This window comes from Bombus flavifrons, chromosome 2 (genome assembly GCF_040668555.2).
Source record: "Bombus flavifrons isolate JBK064 chromosome 2, iyBomFlav1_principal, whole genome shotgun sequence".
NCBI lineage: Eukaryota > Metazoa > Arthropoda > Insecta > Hymenoptera > Apidae > Bombus > Bombus flavifrons.
The window spans coordinates 16,280,865-16,299,252 of NC_138443.1; the positions used below are offsets into that span (position 1 = coordinate 16,280,865).

General features: G+C 36.6%; 1 protein-coding gene across 7 annotated transcripts in view; it reads right to left on the reverse strand.

Annotated features, from left to right (window-relative positions):
- unc-13 (protein unc13 homolog) overlaps positions 1 to 18,388 on the reverse strand; it is a 378,276-nt gene that overhangs the window by 347,505 nt on the left and 12,383 nt on the right. For all 7 annotated transcript variants that reach the window (XM_069130578.1, XM_069130571.1, XM_069130572.1 and 4 more), the window contains exon 2: positions 4,045 to 4,074. In XM_069130578.1, the coding sequence (XP_068986679.1) occupies positions 4,045 to 4,074 (30 nt within the window). The remainder of the gene's footprint in view (positions 1 to 4,044; positions 4,075 to 18,388) is intronic.

Sequence of the window (18,388 nt, forward strand, 5' to 3'; positions counted from 1 at the left end):
TAAGCTTCCGACTTCGTCGTCTGTGCACGAGTATACATTCCGGCTGCAAGCTCTCGATAACTCGTGAAAAAAATCCGTTTTACGATATTCGATGCGTGTTTCAACTACACTGACTAGATATTTTGCTACTACGTGCAAACGAAATTGTTCCTGCCGACTGAAGTTTGTATCACAGCGATCGAATCAACGAAGCCACGCATGGATCGATACTTAGGATTGACGAATTAATTGGTCCAAAAACGCTCGAGATTTAATTATTATTATCGAGAATTAAAAATTATACGACCGTGTAGAAAAAAAAAAATGAACGAACTGAAAGACAATGTGATAAACGAGGTATTATATGGATCGTCTAGATAAAAAATTTTAAGTATTATCAAAATAATTGAAACATTCTATTAATTTCTTGATAGAATGAAAAATTTCTTCGAATGGAGAGATTACGTATAGAGATACAGAGAAATAGATAGAATTTCGATGTCGATCTGCAATTCCCTTGCTTACGATACTGCTTGTATAGCAATATATTTTTATTGATTCATAAAGCGAGACAATTTCCATTATCGATGAATATTTAATTACGGTTAATGTAATTGCCGTAAAACGAGTTATTAATAACAACAACGGAGGCTGTCGTTTAAGTGGGACACACGAGCGCAAGCCTGAACTGTTTTGCATAATTGAAATTCTTGTTGGTGTCTTATTTCATCTGAAATGATCGCATTTCCAGCGATACACCAGGAAGAACGTTTCACTCTGATTTGCATGATATATTACCTGTTATCAGAATCTTCTAAACAATTCCTCGTTCACGTGTTCGTACATCGAAGTGAACGCGAGGTTACTTCGGTACAAAAAGCTTTTGCATTCGTTTATTTAAGTACGTGCATACATTAGCGATATTAGCATAGCTTCAGGTCGTTCTCGTCGCTGCAGCGAATAACCAGCGCTAGCCGGATTTGCCCGACTATTTAAAAATTCAATCGACGACTTTAATATTCAATCAAATTTTCAAACTAACTAGAATTAACTAAAGTTATATATATACGAATCGACATTAACTATTTGGCGATATTAATATTGGAAATGTACAAAATAGCTGATCTGAAGGAAAACTCGGAGCAATGAGCTCGTAAGAGCTGAGAAGTAAATTTAGCGAGTTTAGTCAATGGCAAGATGAACAAAAAAAGATTTTCTTGGAATCTCGAAGTCTGATGTCAGACCATTCGGATAAGAGAAACAAGATTCGAATGGCTGTAGATTCGCGCAAATGTGTTCAAAGATATTGGATAAAGACAAGAATCTACAAAACGAGACACGGATAACTTCTCCGTTGAGATATAAGATGTGCTATATAGATAATTGTAAATTCACAAGATATACAATAAGCAATTAAAGTGTGTAATAAATGAATTATAGAAATTCTAAGGATTTACAGCTCACGAAGTACCAAGATTCACTGAGCTGGAGAATCTGTCTAATGCTGCAGACCATATATGCTAATTATCGCCTGATGCTTTGGTATTAGTGATTATACGACACCATAGACTACAGAGCGTTTATCGTTTAAAGTCGTTCAAAGTTCAATCTGTTGGCCCTACTTGCCACACGATGCCGGAATCCACTTACTCCAGGAAACCACATAGCATCGCTTGACTCAAAAACGTCCACCTAACACCAGGAACCGCATAGTGCCAGGATTTACTTATACAGCGAGATTATATTATTGGTTTCGCAGGTAACTTCCGTACGGCCCATCTATCGTCTATGGCATCGACCACGAGTCTTAGGATCAATTTGGACCCAGAGCCTCACTTAGGTATGTGACTGTTCGAATTCAGAATTATTATCGCTTTAAAGATCCTCAGAGCTGGCAGAAGCAAATTCTGCGACAAAGTTATTTATGGAATCGAAATTTTTGGCGCCAGGTGAGCTCCAGGTCAAGTGAATTCTATAACTAAACGAATTCTACCACGAACTCGCAAGAATCATTAAACAGATTGCAAAAACCAGCAGCCTCGAATAGCTACATGGTTCCAAAAAATATAAAAATCTTGGTTAAACGAACTCTATGGCTAAAAATGAACCTTTCGTGTGACTGAACCCTGGAACTAAGTGGTTCTTTGGATTAAGAGAACTCTTGCGGCAATAGGACTGCGGAATCAGGTGGTCCCTTGGGATACGGAAACCTTGGCTCCAAGTTACTCGTGGAATGTCAAGTGAATTCTGATAGTAAAGGTTCAGATATGTACATCTGTGGTTCTGAAATCTTGGTAACTTTGTTATTGCCATATTGTTTAAGCTAAATTGTGCTAGAGCCTCAGCAAACAATATATCATGAAAATATAAATGAGTTTATGTATCAGAATCGTTGTTATGTCTCGTCAGAAGTGTGTGAAACAAAATAAACTGACAATCGACGCAGTACCTGTCTAACGATAGAAATTGGTCACAAAATGCTGAAACAATGTTTTTCGTATGATTTTACGAACAACAAATCAAGAGCTTTTCACACTGCAACGTTAACTCTGATAACACTCCGTGCAGGCCTCTCTTGCACAGTAATTTACCAACTAATAATATTAGAAAATTAACAATTAGTAACTTGAGACTTTGATAATTTTATAACTTTAAGCGATTTGCGATTTAGCTGTAAAATTTACTTTTAGAATTTTATACGTTTTATTATCAGCCTTGTTACTGTTGTGCAAGACAATTCATCGTGACCTGTACAATTTTTCCAATAGTAATAATCCAATTTTGCAAGGGAACTCCACAATTAAAATTATCTATAAACGTCGCGTTTCTATACACAACATTATCTACATGAAAAACAATGATTCTACTAGTCTCAGGCTATATGCGGTAATACACGTAACCCAACGTAAAAAGACGCGCGATATGAATGCGAAGTTACTTAAAGTCTCGAGGCTTTTGCCTATAACTAGCGAGAGAATGCTATGAAACACGAGAGCCGGTAAACTGGCTAGACGTAACAGGAAATTACTACGATCTGAAAAGTTTAAACGCGTTAACAGCATATATATGCAAAGATCGTTGTTCCTGGAAATTGTCTCGCTTTAAATTACGCCGCGACACGACAAAAATCACGATCATTCATGACTAGCAATGAGATCGTCGGTTTAAAATAAAGAATAAATTCTACGCCCGGTATAAACCGTTTCACTGTGATATGGCGAATTCGTGACATTCTCAAACAGAAAATGGAACGATTTAGGACGATGAATAACAAATTTTTGCATATTTCCAATGTCGTTCTCGAGTATTTTCAGTAAATCGCGTAACACCAAGAAATCTTTTATGATACACATCTCTATCGTTAACGATTCTAATAATTCGTTCGAAACGTTTCCCTGTAACATTAGGTTTGTCGCGAACCGAGTCGTTTTTGCGAACAAACGATACTAATGAGCGAATGCAGCTATCGAAGAAAGATCAAGGACACGTTCCTTCACGAAGCACGTAGAGAGCGATTTAAGTTTTCGATCTAAGTAGAACTAAGTCGGTCGGTAGTTACGAGGCATCTGATCGTTTAATGTAACTGGAGTCTTCGCGAGGATTGGAGCATAGCTTATTTGCACGTTCGAAAACAAACTGAGGCAAATATCGGTAAAAAAAAAAAAGGGATGATTTCGAGAAATTGGCAGTCGCGTAACGTCGCGTTGTCGCGAAGGATCTGCACGTCGGTACCGCGGAAAAATTATTTCAGCATGAACAGAACATCGCGATATTCCGGTTGAGGAATCGCATAACCTTTAGCTTGGAACCGTTCCAATCAGAGTGCAACAAATTTTGCTCGAACCTTAAAACTGGAGCGTGAGTAAAGACTTCATTTCGCGAATAGTATCGCTTCTACCTCAATTTTCGAAACAATCGTCCCACGGTGAACGTTGATCGCTTGTAATTTGCATGTGCAGGTACCTATTTGCGCCACGCTCGTGCAAGTCTTTAAAGCTCATTTTAGAACAACTTCAAGTTTGGATCCCAATTAGACTCTTCTTCCCGTTTTCATAGGATACAAACCTTCCTCGCAGACGAACCGCGCCTTCTTCACTGCAACAGAAAACGAGAAAATAGGTCATAAATCAAAGGTACCGATTGATTCCGAATGATTGTTTACACGATACCGGTAAAAGATAATATTAACAGTTCTCGTGGGTCGCTTAATTTCGCTAAATCAACGTATCAACTGTGTGAGCGTGCGAGCATGTGCATAAATGGAATTAAAGCACGCTGGTTCGATTAAAAGCATACGTAAATATGCACGCAGCTGGACGTTCGGAATAATTAAAACGAAAGTAGGTTATTCCACTTATTTGTCTTAACGTAAGCGAGTCAATGGTTAATTTCATTCTACCCTAAGGCCAAGATCATTCAACGAAGATAGGAAACGACACTCCTTGGAAACAGTACATATATGTTTCTACGAGGACTTTTGTGCCATTTTATGATCATTTCGAATTCATTGCCTACCAATTAGTTTCATTCTTTTACCTATGCTTAATTAATGTATTAAATTAAATAATAATTAATTTAGCTTAGAAAATAACATCGTAAAATACTGATCATACAAACAATTTTATTATAACTAAACTTATAGTAGAAGAAAATGTCGTAGAATCAACGTAATAACTCGGGGAGTATCTAATTCTGTTTTACGCGCAGAATCATCAGTAATTACAAGACTGACTCTCATAGGATTCGAAGCAGATATTTATCTTCTTACCATAACGTCAAATAGAATTGCATACTGCTTTTTTCGAATGACAGAATATGTCCACTCCGACAAATTCGTGCATATTATACAAAAAAGAACAGAGTAGAGCTGGTCATCAATCGATACGTCGAACCAGTAAGATTTCATCAAATTATACTTTTTGTCGTGACAAATTAATATAATATGAATTTATGTTCGACGACTATTTAATTTGCAGGACAAACGATACTAAATGTACGAAATCTTCAGAACTCTATTCTTCAAATTAATCCTGGATTTATACTTTCTAACTGAAACGCTGGAACGCCATTGCATCTTTGGATCTTCGATTCCATGGAAACCCGTTGGAAAGCTCGGCTTGGTCACAAAAATAGGCAGCCACTTTTAAATGCATCCCGAAGACACATATACACGGAAATTGAAGCCGGTGGCTGGTGAATTCGATTTCGACGTTCCACGATTTTCCATTGAGCATCCGCTATCTATGAATAAATCAATTCGCCGCAATTCACGTGTGACACTTCAACGACAATGAACCTGCCTTGAAACGGCTTCCATATATGCATTTACCGAACGCGTAGACAGATAGGGCTGTGCACACTTGTACAATTGCACACACGCACGTCCAAACGTTATTAGATCTGACTATTCGAAAACGAGAAGAGAATTCAATTTCTTCCGGAGAAAAGCGTCGGTAATGATATTATAAAACCCGTATTTGACCGATTGATCTTACATCAAACGGTTGAAAGAGAAGCACCGTTGTCCGACTAACTGGCTGATGAAAATGATCGTGTGAAAATGATCGAACGATTCATGATGAAAATAATATGCTGTTTATAACAGAGTAACAGTGTGATTGTGAAAGTATGAATATTGAAATATACAATGGTGAGTTTATTCGATCAATACAATTCGATTGTACATGTAATTGTTCTTATTATTGAGAGACGAGCAATGAAACGTATTTTGTATATCACATATCACATGAGAGAAAGAAAAGAATATGAAAAAGAAATTTATATAAAATATGAATATTGATATCTATTTACGACGATATCAAAGATGACATTTGAAAATATTACACTAAATATTATCGTATTTAAACTGATAGCATGTAATTGATTATGAGAAAAATTCTATTCTCATCTTTGCAATAATATACGTAGACTTTATGTCACCTATGTGTTATGGGATATATGTAGACTTTAAAAATACGTTTCCTACACATATCTTGAAACGCTCTAAGTATGGATAAAAGAGCTTGCAAATTATTATAATAAATTGAGTATTAATCAAGAATAATATTAAATTGATCGTATATTATCCAAAATACGATGAATCGTGTAATACATAACTAGATATAACAAGAACATTAAATTTACGCTCACAAAAATAGCTATCGTTCCAGATTATATAATCAATCTTGTCCAACAACCAATTCTAACAAATACAGTTTCACTAGATCGTAAAAGTTTCCTGCAGATGTTTGAGTGCTTTGTACTTCGACATCAAAGCTATCAAAATTACTTTTTTTACGTAGCAGCGCATTCTATTATAGCATTTAAATCGGCACTCAGAATACAGCGGAGACAATACCGTGAAAGACTTATTATCGTGCTTCTTGGAATCTCAAAAATAATTAATTCTCTACGTCATAACGAGCTTCAGAAAGGGAATTTCCTTGTTCGAGTAGATATTTGAGGACCGTTCGCTCGAATGCGATAATTGCTGCTGAGTTTCTGCCCCTCTGCTGTTTTTAGTATGCATAGAATTGGCTGCTGGTGTGTGATATACTCCTTTTTATTTCACGTTACTTTTTTCCATGATATATATACATATTGCTGTTAATTATAAATCTGGTATTTGATGATTAATGGATCTTAATTTCGAATATCGTTATATTATGGCAACACATATACTTTTCCTTTTAGTTGAAAATTAATTATACATATATTTTCCCAAAATTACCCAGTCGATAATATAATGATCAATTACTATTTATAATTCATTTACGACACTATCAATGTTGATTTACGGCGAAAGTGATCTCTGATTGAACTCTAAAGAACACCTACACAAAAGCCTACGCTCTATACTAACATCGATGTTATCTAAGCACATATATAGTTTCGTGTTCTTCTCACTAGCAACATTGTATGCATACCACATACAGTAGGCGTAAAACTTCGAATTCCTGGCTTCTCTGCCTACCTGTTGAAAATTAGCTACAAATAAGATAGAAAGCTAAAACGTAATAGTCGCCGAACAACACAGCCAACTTTTGCTTTAAGATTATCGAGATTATATTACGTGTACTATACTTGAAACAACTAACTTTACAAACTGAATCTTTAACTACCACGCTTGGCGTTCAATCATCGTGACATCGCTCCATCTTTCGAATCGATCCATAAAAATCTAATATTTTAAGTTGTATTATTAGATATCGTGTTGCTGTATATGCGTTGGCCATCGAAATGATATTTCAAACAAATTCTACTGTACAAATAACGTGTTTTCGATGGAAATACGTAAGTTAGAGTTTTGACTGGAAACCCGTAGAACTGAACACGAGAACAGAGCGTTGCATCGATAGGAAGCTATTTCTACATTGTTGTTTCACCGTACAACATATTGAACAGTAGCAGCACCGCGCCACGCCACCCCGATTGGACTTAATCAGATTCAGAGAGACGTCTAGATCAAACAATCCAGGTATTATTCACGCGTAGATTATAATATCGATTGGAATTACATCCAATTGTTATGGATTAAAAACGCCGTATAAGCGAAGTGTCTAACTCTTTCATTACCTATCGTCGATATAAACAGAGTTAAACTCAAAATTAAAAACCAGGGATCTTTTATTACAAATAATAAATCTGCTTGAATTTAGAGTCCACTTGAGTATCATAAATTATAAGCAATACCTTTTAAATTTCGTTTAAAAAAGGACATCAATGATTTACTCCACGATATGAAGAGTCCAAAAGTAACTTTTGGGAAGATTATTGAGCTGACATGGAATTAATTTTCCTGACACGGATTAAGTACTAAATGGCCCATATAATTATAAAAAAAAACCTAGAATAAATATATAATTTATCGACCTTTTTAATATAATCATCCTTGCATAATCCCTCTAGACGTTTCATCGATGATTGTGGAAGCATTTGTGGTAATCGAACAATGCACTTTGTATACATAGCGTGTCTCTCTTTTATCTTCTAATCTTTATTTCGTGGATTATTATTTCTAAATGAAATCTTCTCGCTTCTTCCCCCCTCCCCCTATCAAATACAATAAAACAGATGAATGAAAGATCGAGTGTTTGCAAACTTCTCGAATGTAAATAAGGATTCAAGTATATAGATAACGTTGTAGCGACGCTAATCTTTTTTTAACGGTCCTAATGAAAAGGTCACGAAGTGACCCGTATACGTATCCTGACTCGCGCAAGCTTATGAGGCTGACGTGCCGTGGGTTCGTGCTCCTTTCCGTAAGTGTGCGTGCTCATCGGCGAACAGAGGCAAGATTTTAACGAACCAACGGAGATTTAAAGCAATGACCTGTACTAATAAATGCCAGACAATGAGCTGGAACCTATACGAACGAATAACTGGCCTAAGGTTAACTGCAAGACACAAGAATGGCTTCACCAAAGTTGCTGTAGTACACACGCAAGCGTCGTTAGTCGCGTACACAGCCACGCGACGTGTAATCCGAACTGTCCGTAGGACGATAATCAGCCGCATTTATTCTGTCATGCGAAAAAGTGTTCTTGTTAACGCTTCGCGAGCAGGGAATGGATTCTTCTACCATTCCAGGGGTGAAAAAGCTCGCTACCCAGAAACATCGATTGCGCGGTTGTTTCAGTGTGTATATATATACAGTGTGGTTGGTAACTGGTGGTACAAGCGGAAAGGAGGTGATTCTACGCGAAAAAAGAAGTCGAAAATATGGAATAAAAATTTTTTTTTTAATTTTTCCATCGAGACAACGATCTACAGTGAGATCCGTTATAACGCACCGCACGCGTACCGAGCGAAAATTCAAAGTCGATTTTCTCGAAAACAAAGCCTCAAACGAAAAATTTTTATTCTATATTTTCGACTTCTTTTTTCGCGTAGAATCACCCCCTTTCCGCTTGTACCACCAGTTACCAACCACCCTGTATAATATACTGGGTGTTTTTAAAAAACGTCTCGTAAGATGAAATATACAGAAGCTTATGAAAGTATTTAAATATTTGTAGACATTTTCTGTAAATGTATGGTATGCGTTATAGGAGACTGAATTGGCATAATTATATTGATAAAATTAGAACCAGATAAATACAAATATTATATTTTGCAGAGATTACAAAAACACTGAGCAGCCAAGCATTTACAATGTTAATAAGTCTCGGTATTCAGTGGGATCGCGTTTAACGTTTATCATATGTTTTCTGTAAATGTTTACGCTTTTAAATGTCCTATAAATATCGTAAATATCGGTCAAGTGAACTGAATACAGGACTTTCTGTAGGACCTTTTGTTCTCTAGGAGTAAACGAGAAAGTTGGATTAGGCTTGCATTAAAATTTTAAATATAGTAGAAACTGTATTTGAAATTTAACGTAAACAGATACAATTTAGATGTCTGTTACAACTACTTGTGTGAATACAATTTCTCAACTCACTTGCTCAAAGATGAACCTCGATTCACCTACATATACACCGAAGATAGGAAAAACAGGCAAGAATGATGAGACTCGTCATATTTCTATTTTGATATTTCTAGGACAGATTTGCAGATATTTTGCGATACAAAGTAATTATTATATCTCTATAAGTAATCGTTTACCAAACCCTTTGATATCTCATTTACACCAACTCCCTCTTACTTTTAACGGCAACTTGCATATGGAGAAGATTGTAACTTTGAAAGATGGAAGCCGTTTGATAAGAAAATTGCTTCTGTAGCGATAGAACGATCGAAACAGGTGCAGTTGCGGTTTCACACGGTTCATTAATGTAACGTCATATACACATTTTAGCAAAAAGATTTGAATCAGGGAAGAATCTTGATACTAATTTTTCCACGTTAACATAATTGTCAGGAGAAGTTACACGTAATATTCTCTTTAGCTATCGTAACAGGTCAAATGGGACGCACGGAAGTGTTACGATTCCGGGAAATCATAATTTCCCAAGCGCATGAAAGCACGGAGTTCACGATGGAGGTTCCATTCGGCTCGTATCGATTCGTTTCTAGTATTAAATTTTTTAACGTTAAACATGTATGCAGAGGTCGTTTCAGGAAAGAACGTACGCACGTAAAGCGACAAAGAGAAAAAAAGGTTAGCATATTCGCTTAAGCGCAAATTAACTACGTTTTATTTCGTTAGTTTCGTAATTTGCCCTGTATTGTTGATGTTCCGTTTTCTTCTCTCATTTCTTTTTTTTTTTTTTTTCGTTCCAAAGTTTAGCGAAAAAACATACGGATTTTCAACCTATCAATAATTCAACAGCTTACGGTTAACTGATACCAAACGTATGAGTGAAACGAAAACAATATCGATTTAAAAGTGGAAAATATAAACGAAATATCGTTGCGTTAGCTATAACAGTGCATAAAAATTCATACATGTTGCGGAAATCTTGGTAAAGCAACAGCGATGACCTCGCGGGAAAATAATAATTTAAAACAGTCGGTGCATACTCGAGCTACTGTCACGACTACGCATTCAAAGTTCGTGACCAGCGGACACCGGCTACAACCAACAGGTGCATATCACTTAATTATCTTTTCTTTCCAAATTAATTACTTCGAACCACTTAAAAATACCGTCCTTCCCCGTACATGATGTCATTTGATATCTACACAGGTTGGCGTCTAGCCAGATGCAATTGAAATCCAATATGCAATACCAAAAGCACGAAAAAAAAGTCCCGTTAGTACTAAACCGAGTCTGAAATCACGAAATCGGACAGAATCGCTACGCAAATCAAACGATACCTAAATATTCATACGTAATTTCAGAATTATTTATAGAAGAAATGTAATTAGTGAGAACGTATTTAATACCCTGGCACTGTAATATTAAAGAAACGGTACGAAAGTGAAATAAAATGTAAATATTCTAGTAGGAGAATTTTAATCAAAAATTTTTAATCAAAGTATTTCGGAGTGTCGCGAAGTTTGTCCGGGTTCAAATTCATATTATTATATTCTTCGGTTCTTTGTTTCCAGAGTTTTAAGCTTGATAGTGCAGTCTCTTCGCAGATATAAATAACAAATAATATAAAAAATTAATTGAACCAGAAAACTGGAAGAGTAATGGAAATCGACGTACGAGTGACTATCGCAGATTTTTAACGTACACCTGTTACTTTTATCGTGAAATGTATCATTATCAGATAGAACTAATATATATATGTCGATTATTTAGAGAAAATAATCGCAGTCACGAATGATCATGACATGCACAAAGAGCACTCTCTTTAATCGAGGACGCGGACTATTATTCTTGGACAAATTAGAAGTTGCCGAGTTGGTTAATTGTGGGAGTTCATTTGCAAAGATTGATGGAGTTTTTGTTTACAAATCGTATCTTCATACATACTCTGTGTGGGTAAAGCAAAGTTTGTAAGTAGACTTGTTTGCTTATGCTAGATTGGATGACTTCCAGAGCATTGACCAGTCTGCCCAATGGAGAAAACAATAGCATAGTGAAACGGGAAAACCCATTCAGAATTGTGGACTTGGTTTAATTCATGATTAGTAAAATAGTGTCGACTATGAATAATCAATTCCATTAATAGAAACTCGAATGCGGTAAAGTCTAAAATAAATGAAGTACCTTAGTAGCTTTATGCATCAAACTCGCTATTCTATTAAAATCATTCTATGTTATACACCTTTCATCTAATTCGGTATTTTATTAAATTTGATTATAACAAATCGAACATTCGATTTAACCTTCATCTCCGCTTCCTGCTATAAAGAAATATCGACACCTGATTGCATTGTTATGTCATTCTTCTATCTACACAGCTTTCATAAATATTCGTTTGTTATTCGAAATAACAGAGATATTTGAAATAAAAAAACATCGATGAAACACCCCGTATGTTTATGCCCACGGTACTTGACAGATTGAGCATTTAAAATATATATTCCAGCAAACCAACGAAAGAGATATCGCAAGAGCTGTTGGTTCACATTCCTTTCTTTCATTCTTCCTCTTTCCTTTCTTTCTTTTATTTTTTTTTTTTTTTTTTTAAGTTGCTCGTCACTTTGATGTAAAGTTCTGTATAAAAACTATAGTCGACCCGTCAAAGAAGCTTAGCCACCGTCTAGTTTCTAGAAAGCTGGTACAAGAATAACGTAGACAAAGCGAAAGTGTTGCCGAAACGTCATAAACTAAAATGCACGACGGTTCTAGGTTGGCACGAAGGAGGTAAGAGAAGGATAGCGGCGGAAAGTAAATGATGCTCGAGAAGCGACAAAATTCTATGGAAAATGTGCGCGAAGCTATATACTATCGCTTCGCGTACGAAGTTGCGCGTGATGTCTTTTACCTTCGAACAACTCGAGACAATAGGCTTCTACGTATGAATACCAGACGAGAAGTTCTTGTCGATGTTCTCGTCGACATTGTGCCGCACTCGCGTGTTCCATTGTATCCGTTCTTCAGCGAGCACACGTGCGAAGGCTGCTCGTGTGTGCGCGCACCTGCACCAAGTTAATGGGATACTTTCAACCCCATACTTTTTCCCCGTGTCGCGCGTCTCAATGCTGCGAAAACGCAACGCTCGTGAACGATGAAAACGCGCTGGGTCGACGATGAGAGGCCACGGTATAACCCGGCTGTTATTTATAACTCAGTTATATTAAAGATAATATTTACGTGACGTGTAAATCCGATACGTTATCGCGGCTTATCACAGGATCGTGAAAGATTCACGAATGGGATGATGTCTCTGCGTCGAAAGTAACCCCGTCACATCATATCAGCTCGGTTGAAAATGTTGAACCGTGTTCGTCGAGGATCTGCATCATGGCGAGAATAAACCCCAGGAATAAGCATTCAATCTGGCGAGCGATGAGAAGACGATGTTGTGTCTGGAATGCCGTCTTTATTCTCGCAAACAAATTTTGAATTCATACGCTGAAATCGTTTCGATCCATAAAAGATGCTATGTGATTATATTTCTATACAAGGAATCTTCTCCTTGTATAGAAATCAACCTTGTTGATATCAACCGCTGAGCAGGACATTGTGACGAATAAGAGTTAATGTATCTTGACATACTTTTTGTTGATATTTTGTGTATTGGATTAAGATTCGCCTACCGGGTAATGAGAATAAGATGATGAGATGATGCGTGGTTGGAAGAAGTATCTGATAGGGGAGACAGGCACTTTTTTCTCCATCCCAGCGAATTATCGTCGAGGGAGAGACAAACACGATACGGTATTTTATCGATTTCATCGCGTAATTGTACAATAAACACGTTTTCCTCGTATCCTTCGCTGCCAGGATACTACTCACTCATACATACAACATAAAATGAAATTTACTAATAACATCGATTCTCAAGAAAACTGTGAAGAATAACACTCGTCGTTTTCACGTGTAAAAATCCTAACGTATATGCGCTTGTAGACTTAAAATATAGAAATATAATTCAAGAAAAATAAATAAAACCAAGTTAGGAAAAATATAAATCTTTTTGAAACTCGTCGTCTTCCCGACTCTTAAGAAGGGTACGTGTACTCGCTCAAAATGGTCGGGTAGTTTTCAAAAACCTGTACGCAGAGTTGAACGGCTTTCCTCTTGCAAAGGAATTCTTCTTCGAATGTCTGCTGAACTGTCGTCTTCTCTCTCTCTCTCTCTCTCTTTCTCTTTCTCTCTCTCTCTCTCTCTCACTCTCTGGCCGACAATAAAAGACTCACGGAACGTCTCTGCAGAAACATTCCATACTTTTGCTATCTGGTTTCTATTTCAATAGAAATGTTATTCGCGCGTTCTCTCCGATAAGTAAAGCCGGCCGAAGGTATGGAATAAACGTGGAAACGTCTGGCATTTTGAAACGAGGCTACGGGCTACGGCTACCATGTTCATTACAAAGAGCTGGATGCAAGGAAGAAAAAGGGATTCACGAATGGAAAGAGAACGACGAAAGGGAGGAAGAATCATCTGGCAAAGACTCCTTATTAGATGTCTGCAATACGTAAGTCCGTAAGCGTACGAGCGCTTTGTCGTTGTTTCCTTATGAAACGGCGTCTTTCCGCAGTCGCATGACACCGAGGATTACAATGGAGTCGCATATGCCAGGCGTACCAACAATTTCCCTGAATCGCTCCACAGTTGGCTATGCGCGTACACGATCCTCCTGTACCGGTACATGCACGAAAAACATATAAAACGATCCCAACTAAACTAAAAGGTTAATGAGGCGATATCGAAGGAAGATAAAGGCCGTGGTCTGATTAGATAAACCATTGATTTTCAACAGAACCAATTTAGACGAAAGCCGACAAATTCTAGAGACGTTAAAAATTACTATGAGCATATATATATATATATATATATATATATATATATATATATCACCCGAACCAATTACAAATGTAATTATTCAAAAAACTAAGAAAGCAGATGTTTCTCCAAATGTCTTAGAACAATTCGCCTTTACTTTTCAGTATTCCCCCTTTATTATTTATTTATTAATTAATATCATTTATTCACATTTTTCGATCAGAATTAATTCACCTTTATTGATCGGAAAGATCTCGGAATATTCGTGTAAAGGAGGAAACGAGAAATTGTAACAGGCTTTAACGAAAAGAAAGTAGAGTGGTATTAATTAATAAGTTTGTTAAGCCTGACGCAAGCTTTGCACAAACGTGATTGACCCTAAAATCTTCTTACGTCGTCAGACACGGGTGAAGCAGCAAAGATTCATCGTAATTATGGAATCTCTAATGAGACATTAGAGACAAATCAAAGAAGTGTTCGTTCCGCGCGGAACCAATTAATTACTTCACTTTTGAACTTATGTGCGCCGCTAATAATCTTAGCATGATTTCTGTGACGACTCGTCATCGATAAAGCTATCGGCAAGCATTAATTAGCGTGTTTAATAAGTACAATCAATAATATAATTCGGTCATTACAACCTGAACGGATTAATCGTTAAATTAATCACCCATAAATGATCGTCTCGAATCGAACATCAAACCAAGCGCATTGCTGATACTATATGTTGAAAATGGTATCTAGATGATCTTCGACGTAACACTGTACATGCTATACGTATACAGGCAATCGATAATTTCGATGCTTTATATGTTTTCTCTTTTCCTTCGTTTCACGTTTCGATAAGTCAAATATGAAAAATAAAATTCACCTTGTACAACAATTAAACTCCTTAGTTTGCATTTCGTAATATTTTTACGTAACGCAAGTCCGTTATAGAATACCCGTCTCCTTCGTGTGAAAACATGCAATCGCTGTCAATATACTCAAACGATATTTCTTACGTAACATTGTGATTTGCATAATGTGGTGCAAGCGTATAAATGACATGTATACAAAGCGCGTGTATCCCATAAGTCGTCAGGGCTGATAAGAAAATAGATAATAAAAGGAAACACGTGTCATCGTAAATTTTCAATGAAATTCGCGTACAAAAAGGCTTTGTGAAAAAGAAAAAAAGAAATTCCATTCATTGCTTCGAAAACTAGAGGAACAATCAATTCCTATAAATCCGATTCAATGGCGTTCTAAATGTCCCAGACACGACGTATGAAAAAGATAAGATAACTGTATTTGCGATTATGGTTTTTCTACAAACACCCTTAAGTGAACATATGGCTTTATTGATGCGACATACATATTTTAAGAAACAATGGTAATTACGTATTTAGAAAAACAACGCGTTCTCGATTTCGATGATCGTTAAATATGTTAAAGAAATCAATACTTTGAACACGCTTTTCCTATGTACGTACGAATCTCCTGGCTTTTCAGAGATTCGCAAAAAACGGCACCACTACGATACACTCTGCTTACAATTGTGCGTTCGTTATGGCATATGCGTCAGCATTGGTTATCAGTCGCTTTAAGGCGAAATTTCCACCGTGCGTTCGACGTACGCGTCTACGTCAAAAGCTTAAACCCAAATCACACGTATGCGTCGAACGCATTCGTATCGTTACAATTTGCATATGATGGAGAAGCGCCCTTTTGTTTTCGCGTGACTCGAGTTTAATAAGTGGCCGAATAAAATAACATCCAACCTAAACCTAATTCTTATCTTTTGTTTGTAGTTTACGTAAACGGAAATTGAAGGAGGCAGCAAATCTGCCGGCTATGCTTGTGGCTGTGGCACGGATAGGCACGTGTGGACGAAATTCACCATATTAGTACCGACAGCTTTCGCGAATATCTCGAAAAGTAGGAGAGTCTGGTGGTAACATGTGCAGGAAAAAGTTGTTCGAATCCGTTGAGTTCCACGATGTATTTAAAGATCCTCAAAGTCGAGAATACGTCGACTTTCTAAATAATTATGGAAACAATAAATTCTCGTGAAATAAACCTAAGGACCTTAGAAAGTTTGTTAATTTTTCTATTAGAGTTAAACATAAAATAAGACTAGAAACGAATCAACAGAATGTATGATTTAGTAAATGAAACATTGAAAGAATTACTTATGTAATGTGCTTTCTGGCGAACTTTATGTTTAGAACAACAATACCAAATAATATGCCCCGTCCAAAGTGAATCGAACGAATTCCCAAGATCGTGGATATGATGTCTTATTCCCTTTTACCCTAAGGATTCCTAAAGCCCCTTGAAAACCAATAAAACTCGCCGGTTTCATTCCTCGATAAAATCAGACAGTTTGATACCCTCGAATGGGATTCTAATTTATTCAGGATTCAGCGTCTAATAGTTACGGGCGGCTTCTGTACTTTGTAGATCTAAAACTGCTTTATAAACGTCAAGTTTTTATTAATACTGCATGATACTTTGCTAATACTTGAAAATCCGGATATTGTATTTATTATTTCATCGTTAAACTAATATTTCCTCTAAAAAATGTAACATATATATGTATTACGTATATTTGATATATATACAGGGCGTTAAAGAAAAGAGTTCGTTATTTGGACTAGTGGATACCGAGAAGAGTAAAAAGTTCTAATCCCATGCTAAATAAAAGACATCTCTGACCGTTTAAACCGTTTAAACAATGTCTTCGTTCTTTGGCAATGCAACGTTGGACCGCTTGCTATTTCTAAACTATGTCACGCATCCTTTAAACTCTAAACAGTCGTATCATCGATAACTCATAGCTCGGCGACTTCGAATCGCCAGTTATCGACTTTCCAAACATTCACTCAAGCACCCTACCGTGGCAGGGTCCTTATTGAACCCTCGGACCAGCTATAAATTATGGTGAGGCTAAATAGCGCCGAGCTATCTGCCATTACATGCATGTATATCGTCCCAAAGAGCGTTGCCGCTAACACTCATGTACACACAGCGATATGTATTATTTAACCTATTTTTTTTTTTATTTTAAACTACATATATCTTGAAACACCCGAGTGATACAAAATTACGAAATGAAAAATCAATGGACCAGAACTGTTCAGTTTTTTCCTTCGCTAAGTAGCTACGCGAACGGTATAAAACCTGATATCTTTGCGCTCCTTCTTCGTTCATTTCGAAAGAGAGGTAAATCAAGACCGACTTTTATCCGTCTTCATCCTACCGTAAAATCTGATATCTCGTATGCGAAACTTACGATTTTATGCGAACTGACGAGAAACCGCGTTCGAACCTGTAATCGATAAATACTCTCTTGTTGAGTTCGACTATCGATAACGCGCATAGCGAGAAAATAAAACGCTTTTTATTGCAATAATAAATTGTTCGTGAAGGAGAAGTTTTCAGTGGTTTTTCACGCTTTCGTTAATATCGGCCACTAGCCTCGTAAACTAAACCAAATCGATATCACGAACTCGACTGTGCATCGCGTGAAAGACAGCACCCTGCGATATTAAAAATTCATCGTGTTTAAAACAACACGCGATTCAAACAAACACGATTTCTCAAAGTGAAAGCATTCGATCAAGAAGTTACGACGCAATTTTAATTCTCTTACAGAGTGTTTAATTTTTAACTAAATTCATCAAGAATGATCGAGTAATGCTCCTATTTAATTTACATCAACGAGACGTTTCCTTCCTCTTTCTTTATTCAAATATCAACCTACCAACAGCGACGAAAGAGGATTACTAAGTAGGTTGAACTTAGACTTTACAGAAATCATTTCATGCACTTTAATGCACTTTTTCCAAGAAGAATAAAAATTTCACCTTAACGGTAAATAAATATTCTGAAGATCCCAAGTGTCTAGCGGATATCGTGTTAATAACCTGTGGTTTATTACTGTACGACAATTATGCAACTGCTTGAGCAAGCAGATCACCCGTTAATAAGTAGTTGCACTAAAATACGATTTAGCTCTTTCTACCTTTATTCGTTAATCAATGTTCTTCTTTTCTAATAAAATTGTGCAATCGGAGATTAGAAGAAGAATTGCAATTAAACGTTATGAAAGTAAAGAAACTAAAAATAAACGTA